Source organism: Pagrus major, chromosome 12 (genome assembly GCF_040436345.1).
Source record: "Pagrus major chromosome 12, Pma_NU_1.0".
Classification (NCBI taxonomy): domain Eukaryota; kingdom Metazoa; phylum Chordata; class Actinopteri; order Spariformes; family Sparidae; genus Pagrus; species Pagrus major.
In genome coordinates this window covers 13,813,639-13,830,072 of record NC_133226.1, presented here as the reverse complement: position 1 = coordinate 13,830,072, position 16,434 = coordinate 13,813,639, and the positions used below count along the sequence as shown (strand labels likewise).

The 16,434-nt window shown below is 41.2% G+C and overlaps 1 protein-coding gene across 2 annotated transcripts in view; it reads left to right on the top strand.

Moving 5' to 3' along the window:
• The first annotated feature begins 3,562 nt into the window (after positions 1–3,562).
• The window catches only part of sh2d3ca (SH2 domain containing 3Ca), a 56,951-nt gene continuing 44,079 nt past the window's right edge, over positions 3,563–16,434 (top strand). Inside the window, exons 1-4 of one of the 2 annotated variants that reach the window (XM_073478722.1) lie at positions 3,563–3,736; positions 5,109–5,378; positions 5,477–6,056; positions 10,189–10,228. In XM_073478722.1, the coding sequence (XP_073334823.1) occupies positions 3,718–3,736; positions 5,109–5,378; positions 5,477–6,056; positions 10,189–10,228 (909 nt within the window). In that variant the 5' untranslated portion in view covers positions 3,563–3,717. The remainder of the gene's footprint in view (positions 3,737–5,108; positions 5,379–5,476; positions 6,057–10,188; positions 10,229–16,434) is intronic. The other variant, XM_073478721.1, reaches the window with a different exon arrangement.

Below are 16,434 nucleotides of genomic sequence, written 5' to 3'. Positions count from 1 at the left end.
CGAAAGGTTTTCCACATAGACCGTAGTAGCCCGTGAATGCAATATCAGCTCCTGCTCAGATGATAAAAGAAACATCATTAAACCATGTTTTTTATAAGTCTAAGTTATATTGTAGGGTTTCCAAAATATATTAAAATCTTCAAGAGGAAAGCCTTTGTCTGTTCTATATCTGACAATGAAATAAAAAACACAATGAATGACATAATAGTTACATATCATCTATAGGATATAATATATTACTTCCCCTCATGCCTGCCTACAAAGCCAAAGCACAGTAACTATAATTTTGATCAAAGTTATGACTGAAGTTAAACTTTTAAATGTTTGTTTTTTCAGTTCAATCTTGCTCTATCTGAGAGAAGAAGTAATGTATGAGTAAAAACAAAATCCAACCAAGAAGAAGACAAGGAGAAGATTTTATGTTCAAAAGTGTCATGTCTTCATGGTAAATATATCACAACCTTCTGCGTGCCAGTTCCCCCCCATCTCTCTATTACAGAGCGGTGTGTATCCGTGTGGCCTTGGGTCAAAGTGAATGATATTTGTCATCGTATGAGGAGGCAGAGAGCTGAATAATTGAAGGCTTGTTTTTCATCAAGGTGAAATTAAAGCCGCATACACATGTGCAACACACGCAACGCGCGCGCACACACACACACACACGTAGTCATTCAACCTAGCGAATTGCATCTGTGGAAAAAAACAAAAACATTACTTCAGGGTGTGCGTTTGCTCACGTGTGTGTTTGTTTACCACACTATATCACATTTGTCACTTTACTCCATCTGCCTCCAGTCTGGTAGCTTACAGTTGATTCAGTCTACAGGCTGCACCTAAAGGACTTGGTGCTTCCACTGGACCTTATGCTTTTGCTAAGAGGACCATGTCCTGACGGGCACATGGCATTACCCTGAGGGTCCAGCCATCAGATGATTCTCAGAACAAAAACACAAAAACATAATTTCTAATGTACAAAAAATGACTACATGAGATGTAGCATGGGATCAAATGAACCATTAGGAAACTATTCAAAGTCCCCTTCAAGAATCATTATGAAAGCACAAGTCATGATGACGCAAATTGGTAATACTCAAGAACAACATGCATTTATCTACAACTAATCTGTGGTAAAGTAAATATGGGGTAGAAGGAAGTAGATGTGGCTGTAGTTCTGCTTTCTTTCAGGGACCTTTGGTGCCATCCAGAGGACGATTAAGAGAAGATAAGGGAGGATCTCTGTGTTTCTGTCTAAACTGACCACAGTCACAGTCACAGACACGTTACACTGAGTCTACATGTATAGCGTATAAAAAGGAACAGCTGCTCTTTGAGGTTGCAGGATGGTAAACATGTTAAAATGATAATTTTACCTCTGGCTTTAGCAGCTGATATTGTCTTTAATAAAGGGGCTGTTTGGATGTTTCAGATGTGCTGGAGTTTCATGTTGCCTTGTCATCTATTCTCTGCCTACACAGTTCACAGTTTCTTGTACTGGTGCGGTACAGGAAGACGACAGATGTCTTTGCAGAAGACGCAAGCCCAAATGTCAACAGGAAGTGAAAACCCAAGACATATGTCTCATGAAATGAGTCAAATATTGTGTAGATACCATAGACTATACTACACTAACTATACTCATCTGTCTGTTACTGCAGCATAATCTTAACTGATCTGAAATTTTAAAAAAGTATATGTATATGAAATGTCAAACTAAAACAGAAAAAAAAAATCTCATTATGCTGAAATGATAGAAAATAATAAATAAGAGAACTGCAATAAAATAATACATACTGTAAATAGGAGAGACATAACATTACTTTAAAATATAAATGATAACCTTTATCTTTTCAGTTTCAGCGTGTCTTGGTTAAAGTATCAGACAATTTACAAATTATAGTGAAAGTTAAAACAACAGTTTTGGTTTAAAAGTCAAACCATTCTGCCTTTAACTGCCGTTATTCACCAGTGTTTCCTTTTTAGTAGCTCTAACACTGGGGACATCACCTTGTTCCACACTGTCTAACAGTATCACATATATTCTGCATCAGTTTGTTTCAGTTCCTTGGCTGTCGTTACATGGTGCTTACAATGAGTGAAATACTCAAACCCAAGATTGCATGTTTTTCATAACTGCTCTCTTCCATTGAAATATTCTCGATGTATTATGCAACATTTTAAAGACGTATCCATATTTTGACGGATGTCTGTCTGCGGTGTGGCCTGATTGGGCCTCACCCACTGTCTTGTAAGATAACCTGATAAATGTCTAAGTACCGAAACGTTGTTGTCATTAAACTTAATTGCAAGTGAAGTGGACAGTGTACAGATTTATGGTGACCTTTGTGAAGTAATTTTGAGTCTAATCAAACATAATTAATGCTGAATTTTAAGTTTAACTTGAGGTCCACCAGTTTCACACATTAAAGTGTGTTTGCAGGTCTTGGGGAGTGCTACTGCATATGTGAAAAAAAGTAACCTTTTGTGCCTCTGGGTGAAGCTCTGTTTGATTTTATAAATTGCCTCCAGTGATGTCCCTCAGTGGCTTGGTTGCATTATGGGTAATGTAGGCGCCAGGTTTTGAAAAGGAAGAAGAATGCCTGGAATATAAAGGCTATATCTCTGGCGTATTGATTTTGATCATATGTTTTCTAAACTGTTCATCATGAGCACAACAGTGGACTGCTTTTCAACACCTGGCGCCTACATTACTCATAATGCAACTTAGCCACTGACATCACTAGAGGCAATTTATCAGATTACATGCAGCTTCCTCTGAACTCACAAAAGGTTTTATACTACTGTTTCAGATATGCAGTAGTACTCCCCAAGACCTGTAAACTTTAATGTGTAAAACTGGTGGTTACCCTTTAATAATGCAAAATGATGCACAAGCACCTGAATAGCTGTAGTTGCAATACTTACATCCTGTGGAAACAGAAAATAACATACACATCAGTGCTGCCTGAAGTAAAAGAACAAGAACAATTAACATAACCTTTACACAGGGTTGAGATCCGGTGAAACTCTCACCCACATTCACAGAAATTCTGGGTGCTCTGCAGGATGTCTTGCAGTGAACAGAGACATGCTAACACACAGCAACATGCCCTATTACCACATACATATGCTTCCACATTTATTCAATTCTTAGTAAAGTCAAGCAAAGTGCAAGTACATCCTCATAATGCCTTAGTGTGCAGCAGCATTATGAAAGACAAAGAATCAAACATTAACTATGTATACAAGCAGCAACGGGAAGATTAAAGGACTCCAAGCTGGAAGAAATAATAAATTATATCAAAGGTCATAGTCATCATTACCTCTGGATTAGTTTATAACCTGCTTTGTATGTCAGTGGGACAAAGTCACCAATCTGTTTATCAGTTGTAGGTCTGATCAACACCCTGTTTCATATTCATATTTTTACCCTGTCATCTCATCTCATCTTTTCATTTCCTCTTACCATTGGCCCCCTCAGCTTTACACAGGAAGTGTCACGGCCCGCCCTGCCCCTATCACTGCCTCTCATCTCTCTCCCACACATGCAAACTTGTGTGCAGTGTCTCACCCGCAGAGAGGAACTGTGGTTTCTTCTACCTTCAACAAGAAGTGATCCTCCCTCTCGGGTTCTCCTTCTCTGTTCTACTGCATCCCCTCTCAGATGATCCATCTGTCACCCACCTGCAGTTGATCTTTCATGCACACTGCAGCCACAACATGAGCCTACGGAAACTGAGTGAGTAGCATGTGTGTGTTTGTGTGTTCAGACCAGCTGCACTTGTGTTTACACGTTGAGGCGGCTAGTGTGGGCACATTTTGGTGAACCAGTGTCAGATGCCAGTTTTGCAGCATTTTTATGATTGTGACATGCAAAAATCAACTTGCAGCTTGAACTTGAAATGATTTCTCGTGAAAAAAGAGGACTTGCACAACAATAAATAGAGGCTATTTAAGACACTTGTTTTGATTTGTATTTAAGTCAATGAAGTTATCAAGTGTTTATTATATTTTATTTATGTACATTGCATCAGGGCTTTTCAAAATCTTAGACTGTGGGCCTCTCATCAGACAAAGCTTGGAAAAAAATTAGTGGCTTATTTAGTTTCACTCAATTCCTGGATGCCTCTGGGATCATTATTATGTCATTTGATCTCATAGACACTCAACAAATGAGCCAAGACAGCCTATTATTGTTGACTAACATAATATCTGAAGACATTTATTAGTTTCTGACTCTGAGAAAGTGGGAAAAACAGTAAAATATAACTACCTGTGAACTATCTTTTAAACTAAATCACACACATTCAGGCTATTCTACGTGATCTCCTTTTAATATATCATATCATAGATTATTTTTTTCTGCTTTCATTCACAGAGCCTCCCACTTTAAAAACCTCTGCACTATGTGATTCAAATAATGTACAGAAAATGTTCTGTTAAAGTAGGACTGTCAGATAAAAAGCAAAACACTTGCATGCCTACAGGTAGTGACACACAAAGACTACCGAGCAGGACCATATGTACCTACACACTCATACACACACGCACATTCACATGCATACCAAAACTCTGCAAAGGGGATTTCTGCTGTAACAGCTGGGCAGAGAGAGAGGAACTTGTTTATTAAAGCTGCATTTTTTGCTTTCTGCCACATGGAGGCAGCAGAGCAAGCTGAAATCACAACATCTGACACATAAACTTAACTTATAAAGTTGTTATGATGGAGTTCTTAGCAAACAATTGCCTGTTTACACATCTAGCAGACACAGAGCAATATTAGCAATCTTATATTGACTCTTTTTAGCTTTTTAGTATTTGCCAACTGCTGAGAAAAAATATCTCAGAGCATTTTTTTTGGGATAAAAACAGAGGTAAATGAAAGTTTTGAAAACCAAACTGTACCCCATACTCATGAATTACAGTTATAGTGATAGTTTTAAAAATCCAAATGAGCTTTGGCATGAGGATGAGGAGGTACAGTGAGTACAGAAACCCTAACAAAACATCCTAGACATACAAGACAGACTGACGTCCAACCACGTGGACCAACATCATTGTTTTCTTGCAACATAATAATCCTTTCTACTTCTTTCTGTTCACCTCTCAAGGTTTCAAGTGGTTTGGTAGCCTCACCAACCTCTCTTTCCGCCGCTCCTCTGAGAAATCAGACTCCAAGTCCTCTCCGTCCAAGTCTGGAGCAGGAGATGGCACTGACTGTGGCACCGGGTCCATCCTGGCTCCAGTTGTTGAGGCAACGGTGGACGACATGGGTGCCATGCGTCCTCGCACAGCCAGCTATGTCCGCTCCAGTGAGAGCTATACGCACATGGGTACGCTGCCACGGCTACTGATGAAGAGGAGAGACAAGGGTAATAAAGGTAAAGCATCAGAAAGTGGAATTTATGGATGTTTTTCTCTGCTGCTCCATGTCCTTTTCTGCTTTGGTGTTTATTTCTGATGTCACCCTCTTCTGTAGGAGGCTCCAGCAGCAAGAAGAGTAAAGACAAAAGCAGCATCAGCAGAAGTCAAAGCCAGCGACCTGCAGGGAACCAAGACCGTGTGCCCCGAAGGCTCTCACTTGTCTCAGTGTCTGAGGATGAAGTTAAAGCTGACACTGGGCTCGGCCGAGACTCTCTCCCTGATCCCAAGACCAAGCCTGAACCTATACCTGAAAATAATGCTACAAACACTCAAAACCCCATCTCAGGACCCACAGCTGCCTGTGAAGAAGTGTCGCCATCTGGTGGCTCAAGTTCTGCACTTCAACCAGCGACTGGTGACGAGCAAAGTATCACTCAGGCAGGCGCAGGCTTGAAACCTGAAGAGACTTCATCAACGCCACTCAGCCAGGAGATCGATCAGACTCATGAGGATGATCTGATAGAGTGTGATGGGGTAGAGTGTGATGGGATAGAGTGTGATGGGGTAGAGTGTGATGGGATAGAGTGTGATGGGGAGGAGTCCGGACCTGTGTCAGAACCAAAGGAGGAGGCTGAGAGCAGAGATCTGACAGCAGGAGCCGTCAGAGGAAAGCAAAGCTCTGACAGCATTTACTGGTAATTCTTTATCTTTCATAAATTGTCTTAGATGTCAACAGTTCACTTTCACTCGTTTTGTCTTTTTGAAGTAGGAAAGGTTACTGACTGGGGGGGTTGTCCCAGATCTTCTTGGTATACACAGTAGGCTATTGCCTTGCTAGTGAAAGTTGTAATGAAACTATGTGAAGGTCACACAGAAAAACAGTCGAAGCTTGAACAAATCTATGAACTCATGATTGCAGACTATGTGTTTTAAGTAGTTGGTTATCTGTACAATGATTGTCCCCACCATACTTAAACAATGAGGGTTTGATGCAATTGGATCCTAAACAGGTAGAGTCTGTGCCAAGATTGGGTTTCCAAAGTGGTCAACTCTCCCCTGAAGCTCCTGTTTTATGGAGTTTAATGTTGTTTGTGGCAGATTATTGAAAATGTTGGAGTAGTGACTCCTCTCAGTGCATCTCTCCGCCAACAGAGAGCAAAAATAGCTACTGTTATTTTAGAAATGGAGTCTGTTAACATAAACTAACGACCGAATATTTGTATTTGAATGCAGAATCTGTAGGCATCGATGATTTAGCTTTTTAAAAATGTATCTGTATGAGTATATATATCTGTTTTAAGAGATCAGCCAAAATATCGCCTTGCATTTATTCTTGCATTTCAAGTCCCCTGGCTACACTGGAAAACCCCCAAAACACTGGGTGTTTCCCCCAGAGGCTAACTCGTCATCAGATGATAGTTGATACAGTCCAAGGCTGATGAAGATTAAATGAGTTATTCCCAACTTATTTAGCTTGTGTGTGGTTGGGGCCACTCGTCACATTTCTCTCAGTTGTTGGCATTTCCACTAAAGGGAGATTTCCCCTCTATACATGGTTTTATAACCCTTGTCTTTGAATTACTGAACTAAACCGCTAAAGCTATTAAAACTAGCTCCACCTCGACCAGCTGCATTAGCAAAAGGCTGCTTTTACATTGATGCATCAGTACTATTTCTAACATGACTATGTAATCATGCGTCACAGAGGCCATTTTTTTGTAGAAAAAGTTAATTAACTTTCAGTACTAAGTAGATTTTTCCTCTTTTAATTCATAGGCACCTTTACTCAAGCGCAGGATCTCAGTACTTCTTTCACAGCTGTCTTCAATGATTCAACAAAATTACCACACAGTAAATCTGAGAGGGTGAATGAAAGGTGGGTTAATGGGGGCTCAGCTGTACATACTTGCCCCGGGCCCTTCATAACAGATTAATGCGGCCATGCTCTGGGGCGCAGAGCTCTCAGGGAAGTTTAGAGGGTTCACACTTCACAGTTGGTGCTGACTTTGCTGTGGACAGGACTCTTCTGAGGCGATGGGTGTGAGGCGAGAAGATAACAGCTCTCATTACTCCACTTGTTAAAGGGCTGCAGGTAACATCGATTCCTTCTATTGATCAGCTGCTGCTGGAGAGCCGCCGCGCTGCTGTTGTGATGTTTTTCTTATTTTGCATCGATCTGTTCTCTGACACACAGGAGCCCGACACAAATGCGCCTCCTGTGTGCTCATTGTGTGCGTTTCATAACGCCGGAGATGCTTCATCAACAAAGTCAGAAGTTTGTTGAATAGTTTGAGGGGAGAAGAAGCGAAGGTGCTCCTCTCCTCTTCCTCCTCCTCCTCCTCGCCGCTTTCCCATGACATGCCAAGGTCTCTGTGCCTCCAACATCCTTTGCATGATAGCAGCGCGCGCGTATCACGTTACAGTGGAATTTGCTCCGCGTGTGTACGTGCATGCGTGTGCGCAGGCGCGCGTGTGCGAGCGTGCAGCATCAGCCCATTAGTTCAGGCCGGGGACCGTGGGAAATCCAGCTGTACGGTGCAGTGAGGTTCAGTGTGTGCACATCAAAGAGCCCTGTGCATTAAATCACAGGTCCACACATCCGAACCGTCCATTCCTCTCTCTTCTCCGCACCACGGCCACACTGCAGACCGTCACTCCTTTGCCTGGGCCTGCCTGCTTTTCTGCAGAAAATCCAATTTCAGCTCATTCTCAGGCTGTGTTGGTGGTGCCTTTGGTGGCTGGTAAGTTGTGGCTCTGAAATTACACACTGTCACGGTGTTTCTGTCAGCTCAGCTGGTTTGATTATGGGGTTGGTCTTGTGCCTCATGGTGCCACATGGAGCTAAGCTTGTCAGCTCCCTTGTTGGACACTAATTTGGAAAGGATGCCCTCTGTGTTAGCTCGTGTTTAACTAGAGCTGAAACTGTTAGTCAGTTAATGGGGTAAAGGGGCATTATGTAGTTTTCGAGAAGAAATTCAAACTCCAATATTAATGAGGTAAAAATACAAACTGAGAAATATTTACTTTTTCCATAACTGAATAAACAAGCTGTTCTCAGAGGAAACACTGTTTGAAGCTAGAAAGGTGGCAGGGTCCGCCACATATAAACAAAGTAAAACAGTGTGAAATTGTGTTGTCCTTTAGGGTCAGTCTGTATATTCAGTTTATTCAGAGTTTGTTTATTTAGTTTGTTTTGGCATAAAAAAAATCAGTCAATGAAGAAGCTTAATCTTCTGATTCCTCAGAACTACATAGAACATTTCCTAGTTTCAGCATTTCAAATGTGTAGATTCGATGCTTTTCGTTACTGGAGCCTGACCAATACCGATATTAAGGAGTGAAAAGTACCAATGTTGATATATCAGCGGTTATCAACACATCTTCTTTGCAATTATCCCTCTAATGTGGTTATCAAACACTTCGCCTTGTTACATTTTGTTGAGCATTTTTTACTATTACACATTTTTTAAGACAAAGCTGATAACTGAAAGAAAATAACCTGCTGATTAACTGGCAATAAAAATACAGCCATTAAAGGTGCACTATGTAAGAATTGGCCACCTGTTGAACTCATACTGCCAACAAATAGGGAAAGCATATTGCTAACTGTATTCTGTTTATATAACGTCAAAACTGTAATTCCTTAGCATTCTTTTGATCATTTTAGTTAAGTTTTGAATGTTTTAATCCAAAATTCCCAGATATTGCACATTTTAATGCTAATTTATAGTCATGCTTGATTTATTTATATGTCCTCCTATGTCCCTAGCATGTCTGCACATCTTCCTCCATTTTGGGCTGCTAATAATAGAAGTAAAGTCAAATATAACAGTCAGCTCATACAATGTAAGTTCAAGAGTTTCAGGATAAGTGTAAATGTTTCAAACAGCCCCTGTAGTTTACTCTGCTGCTTATAGTCAGTTGCAACAAATTCAAAAACTTGCTTGTTTTTGTCGGAAAAGTTATTTAACAATTGAAAAAAAGATCGGCTTACTGCAGTAATCAAACAGCTGCAAGGGAGTTTGCATGAGATTATGTGGAGCAATTGTTTTTGCATCTAGAATATTTATTATTATTAATCCAAAGCTGACTCAGTGGCATTCTTTTTTCAATAAATGACGTTATCAGTGCAAATGATGGAGGGGAATATTTCACATTTGTTCAGCTGTTTTCTTTTTCACAAGGCTTAAGCACAGGAGCAGCTTAGGAGGGGAATGTAGAGCTCCTCTGCCGTGGGACCTATTAACATTCCCGAGCCCACTGCCACGATGGGACCCTTTGATCTGGCCTCTCCGTGGTCATGTGTAACACGGCTTCGCTCTGGGCCCTACGAGACCCATCGTGCAGTTGGGAGCCGCGCTGATTGATCTTAAAGCTTGTCTGGGAGTGTAATTGCCCCTTTAGCTCATGCTCGCTCCGTATCACAAAGCTGCACGGCAAGAACCCGCAGCATGGCTCCCAAGACTTCAGCACAGCGGGGTTTTTGACACTTGATACAGATCCATCATGAGCATTAAAGTGAGAGTTATGGTGCCCGAGAGGTTTGAGAGGCGGCTCCATATTCACCAATCTTGGTTTCTCACTTGGGGTTTGTTTCCTGTCTGTTTTTTTCCACGAAGCTCAACTGAAACAGCATGTTAGTCACTGGAGCGGGTCATGGGAATACAGACATGCCTCTTGTCCGTTGTAACATGCACTGCACCTGTTACAAGACCAGATCAAACAAAAAAGTCCATGAGTGTGTGTAAAGGGTTACAGCCTTTTTCCTGCTCAGACATCACCGAACATTTCGCCCGTTTCATCTCCTTTTGCTCCTTGTTTCTTCAGCCACATGGAGCCAGTGCAGAGCCAGGCGGAATACGTCCAGGTAAGCCTGCATCTCTGTGTGTCCTTGTCCTGTCCTCTTCTACTGTATCTGTGTGAATGTGAATGTGAATGTGTGGCCAGATTGTACAGACTAAAGGGACCATTCTCTACAAAATCAAAATTTCAAATCTTACCTGTAGTGCTATTTATCCATCTAGATTGTTTTGGTGTGAATATGCCAAGTTTTTGAGATGTCAGCTGTAGAGATGTCTGCCCTCTCTTGATTATAATGGAACTAAATGACACTCTGCTTGTGGTGTTCAAAGAGCCAAAAAAAATAAAAATAATAAAAAATAATAAATAAATACAGCTAACATTAGCTAGCTGTTAGCTGTATGTACATGTATGTACATAACGGGCTATCAAATATGTTATTCTACCTTGAAATATGGCCCTATGGCCCTCTGGATTTTCATTATGCATTCTATTTCAGTTGCTGGTCAATCAGGAAGCAGTGAAATGATGACAATTTGTTAGATTTTCTACATTTATACGACTTGAAACCTGGAAGACAGCATTATGACATTTCAAGCCTCCCACCCTGACTGTGATGTCAGAGGAAAATGGACGCTGTGTGAATGCGGTCTATTGCTGCTGAGTTATCCAAATGTATTCTTTTGGCGCTTTGAGCTCAACAAGCCGAGTGCCTGCTAGTTTAATTATATTGTAGAGAAGGCAGACATCTCTACAGCCATGCCTCCAAAACTCACACAAGACGGACACATAGCCTGACATGTAAGAGGAAAAATGTCTTATCGATTTTAGGCTGAACTGTCCCTTTAATGTGCACTTTTCAGCCTCTTACTGCCATAATAATCTAGAATTTTTACTGTCTCATCACTCTGTCTCTTTCTGTCCGTGACACACATGTAATACCTGAGATGCCAGCAGATATGAGTTGTAGTTTTTCGGCCTGCACGAGCATCTCGGTTTTGAATTTGCTCGTCTCTCTCCCACATTATTGAATTAGATTTTTTATTGTGGGCGCTCAGAGGTAATTGTGGCTCATTATTAGCCCCTAGTCTTCAACAGTTATGCTCATTTCAGCAGGCTCACTCTGCATTTAACCTAATTCAGTCTGCCATTTGGCTAATTGAATTCGGAGTGAGGGGGTGCTAATGTCAGCGCTGTCAGTGTGCGCTGCAGCCAGTAGGTGGGGCCATGCACTCGAGTTGTGAAGCATGTGGAGCTGTTTCATGACCTTGGTTATTGATGATAGGGCTTCATGCATAATGTGTAACACCAACACGTAAAGAGCAAAAGTGGGAAGTGAGAGCGAGAAAGTGTAGTGGAAAAGGAAGGAAGAAAACGAGGGAGGGAAGGAAAAGACTAAAGGGAGCTGTCGAGCTCTTGGAATCTGTTTATTTATTGATTTTACATCACAGGCAAGGTGGTAAAAGCCCTCTCGTATGACCCTGACCTGCATTCCTTTTGTAAAACAAATAAATCCGACTCCCCCCGACCACAACAAATTGACTATAGTTAAATCCCACAACACTGCCTCCCTTGTTAGAATGTTGGAGGCAGCATGTAAATAGTTTGTGACCTCATAAATTTTGATTACAGTCACAGATTTAATCAAAGGGTTTGAATACAGATGTCTGTATTTTTTTGCAAGTTTCTCATAATTGAGAATACAGACTTGTTTTACAGCTGTGTATATAAACACAACTGGTGTAAACAAAACTTTAATAGCATCAGAAGACATTTATAAACTTCATTCAGCTGTTGTTCAGCAGTGTTAGTGGTGAGCCGTCCACCAAAGTTTCCCTTAACTCAATAAAACTGTTTTAAGGGAGTCTGGGGCTGGTTTGTCTTACATTGCAAAACCTGTGTGTGAGTAATTTGAAGTGACGGCAAATCAGCCAGACGCACTTAAGAAATCACAGTTTTGTTGACTTTTTGTTCCCCGTCCTAATTCCTGAAAAGCATTGAGTTATTCCTTTATATTCCTTCCTTAATATTTTGTGAAGGTACCAATAGCCATCCCTACAATGGGGTTAAATCGATCAATATTGTGGCATTTCGTCAAAAATATTGTGATATTTGATTTTGTCGCCCAGTCCTAGCATTTATGAAGTGCTTTTGAGAAGATTTTATACCGCTCAGCCCTTTACTGGAGCGTTATAGTGCCAGCTTGTGGTTATTCTGTGACTAGATGGGGCCTAAATTATGTTCTTTGTTAATAGCAGATCAGCTGCACAGATGAGTACAATGCACACCGTCGCCCACACAGTTATTTGTTAAACTAAATCGTTAATTTCCACCCAGTTTGCTTTTATTTGTCATTCATTTCTGTTAAATAAAACATCTTCTGGCACTTTCTGAATAGGCTTATAATCATTAATTCCCTTTTGCTCGCTTGCCCTGACTTTGAACAACAGCTTATATTTTATGTTAGCTATAAACAAACATCTGTATTTTATGTTGTGCACTGGTGCCAGCTCGTTGTACAGATTGTGTTTACACCTAGCTAAGAACACAATGAAAGCCAGACTACCTCTGGATGTGGTCGGGCTGATCAGATCACAATCCGATTATGATGCATTTACACCTTGCATTATTATGTGTTTTTTCCTTATCCGGATTATGTATCCAGGTTCATACTTTTATTTTGGGTGTCTACTAGAAAATATTCACATGCTTTAAAACAAAAACAACACATTATTTTTCTTGTACCATCCCTGGCTACAACACCTCTATTCACCCTCTGTATGAACACTCCATTGTAGTGCCTGTCTTTTTAAGGCCCCCTCCCAAAAAGCCTGCTTTACTTTGACTGGTCAGCTCTCACAGGCCTGAGCAGGCGCTGCCTACTGTGTTTCTGCATCAGCAATGCCAGAGTTTTTGCAACCACAGCCATATTTGGGACTTTGCTGAGGGAGGTGACTGTATAGTTGTGACATTACAATCTTACAGACGTCTTGAAGGCACAGTTTAAATATAAACAGAACTCGGGCTGTCTGTGGATTGAGCATTTTTGACACCTTAACAGTATTATATAACACCTAGACCTGCTTTATAATCAAAAATGACATGGAAATCTCACTTTCTACAATACGGGACCTGTAATACCAGGTACAAATGGGGTGACAGTGTCTCTGCTCTTTATCCCTGAAGGTTTATGTATTATTTCACAAAAGTGTATGAAATTTTTATGAAGTTAGTGATGTGGTCTTTATTTCAGGCGAGGTGACCCACCTCTGCCATAAAACACTGTGTAGAAACTCAGCTGTGTTAAAAGGCCTGTCAATCAATTTTTGAGTGATTAGTTCAAAGTGAGCGTTGCGATTACCGTTCTTATAATTTAGCGGCATGGTTCCATTTATTTTTAACTTGCACTATAGGTTGCCCCTTTAACTGGTACTTTTGTCAAACACCAACTGTCTGCCTTTTTTCAAACCTCATCCATGTTTTGTCACCCAAATTTGTTTCCGCTTTCCCTCTCTCACCACAACAGCCCCTCCCATCACCACCCACTGCCCCACCCACCCCCTGAAAGCTGCCAGCAATCCCTCCATCTCCTTCCATTTCTCTGAAACATTTATGACAGCTGATGTTTAAATCAGGAGGAGGCCTTAGTGTTCCCTGTTATAATGGTGGAGACCAGGCCAGTGACTCCCCCCCGCCCGGTGTGTCACGTGTGCACGCTCAGACACGTGTACACTTTTTGACTCAGATACATATTATCAAAAATAAATATGAAAATGAAAAGGAGACAAAGACAGACAAGCTGAGATGATCTGAATATGCTCAAAGAAAATAAGCAATCAGTGAGAAAAAAAGGATGAAGCGTTGAGGGGAATATATTCATCTTTCAGGCTTTATCATTAAATTATCCATCATTATTAATATTTCACGTGGAAGCATGCCTGGTCAAGCAATATCTACTGTTTTGTTTTCGTGACTTTTAGTGAAAGATGTAAAAAACAGTTTTAAAAGGGTTTGGGTTGGTTAATAAAAAAAAAAAAAACAGGCCTGACCACGCTGTTTTATTAAGCAGCTAATCTCTCAGTTTGAGTGTGTGTGGCTGCTTGTTCTGTGATTGTGTGCATTTGTTTTCGCCTGCAGCCCAGCCCTGCTTTGTCTCCTGTCCCATTTAGTGGTTTGGTGCTGCTTTGACAAGAGAGGCAGGAGGGGGTTGGTTCATATAAGGTTTATTAACGTATATCTGGCACACGACAGAAAAATCAGTGTGTGTGTGTGTGTGTGTGTGTGTGTGTGTGTGTGTGTGTGTGAAGGGGCTCAGCTGTGTGTCTGTGCGTTATTGCATGTTTGATTATGCGAATGGTTTGAATTTCCAAAATCTGGATGCGTCTGTGCGCTGCCTGATTAAATCAAGGCAGTGCCCTGTGGCCGCATGTTCGTAAGTCTGTGTGTGTGTGTGTGTGTGTGTGAGACTATTACAGTAGATTGAATTATTGTGGCGCCTCTGTAAATGAGAGGGGGTGTAAACTGTCAGGCCCTCAGTCACACACCCCTGGAAAGTCGTCGGTTACTGTTCCTTCACTGGCACAGACACACACAAAGTTCATACAGAGAGTAAACTGGAAGGCTGTTTCTATCCTGGATCATTATATAAATAAGATTATTTAGGTCACCAAAGAAAAAAAAAAGGCCCCAGATATGCAATACATCTTTTTACTGCACATAGTCATCTGAAAATATGACTTAGATTTGACCCTAGATAGAGGATAGAGTCTTCCATGGGTCATCTATGGGTATAAGCTAGGGGTTTCGGTCAGCATTCTCCTCCCTTTTGCTATCTGCTTGTTAGTGTTTTCAAAATCCCTGTCTCTACAGGAAACAGCAGCAACAACTTCAGAGCTAGCAGCCATCGCCCTGAAAATGGCAAGTTAGGCTACCCTTACCCTGGTCGCTAATGGTACCAAGCTCCCACGAACAGGCTTTAAAGACAATTTTTGTAGTGGCCAAACCGTGTCATTACAACGTCACGTGACGCACTAGGGCCCAAAAAGACTTTTCCCCATAAGCTTATATTGCGAAAGCAGCGACCCACAAAGTCATGATTTGAGCCACTGAGTCCGATCAAATTTGAAAAGTCTAGAAGAGCCACAAAGATGAAATCATATAATCTCTATTGAAGTTAGCCAGACGCTAAACTGGAAGTTAGCTGCCTTTGTCGCCCAAAGTCTCTAGTGAGACTATGCCAGACTAATCTCATGGTAGCCTTGACGAAAAGTCAGTTGATCATCAAAGTCAGTTGGCTTCATCCTCTGGAGACCATGAATGTCTGTTACAAATTTTTGTGCCATAGTTAATGTTCAGGTATTTCACTGAAGAGGTGAATACTTTTACTGTAGAGAAAGGTGCTGCAGGATTACCAAAGTCAGAAGGAAGTGACACCATGATTATCTACCAAATGTGTCCGACAGTTGTTGAGATAGTTCAGTCTGAATCAAAGTAGTGGACTGGACGATATTGTCATCCCTGAAGTTTTGTGCGACTAAAAACGCTGACTATCAGCAAGCACACTTTGCTAATTGGTTTTCAGCTTTAATACGACTCATTGTATAGCTGTCTTTGTAATGATGATATACAGTACAGTGCCTGAAGTCCTGGTGCCAAAGTCATAAAACACTGAAATAATATGTGATACGGTAAAGAGAGGAGTCTCAAAAATCCTAATATTGCATGTGAAATACAGGAAAGCTGCATTAACAAACAGGACCAGTGGCCACGAGACTGAAAGACGCAAACTGCAACCTCACAAAACACAATTCCTTTGAGTATCAGAGAGAAAAAGGCTCTGATATTCAAGGCCGAGCTATTCTATTCTCAGGTATTTCAGTCGTTTTGTCCACCTTCTTCAAGGTCGACACGCTCGTGCCACGAAGAAATACCCGAGGTAGAGAATAATGACACATTGATCTCTCTGAAACAGTATTACACACTGCTTTCTTCACGCTAAAGACGAGTCTAGTTGCTCCAGCAACACACTCGTCTAAGGTTAACTCATTTTAATGCGATTAAAGCAGGACAGCTGATTTTTAATTGCGCTATTTCACACCTAAATGAATCTTTTTTTAACACGTCTGTGTGGACAAAGTCACAGCTCTTCCAGCAGTCCTCTTCCTCTCGCTGCATCATTATTGCAGACTGATGCTTCAAACGGGCTTTGAAACACATATCTGCTGGTTCGATACGGATTAACCAGTCGGTGAATGGGGGCTGTCCTGTGAAAAC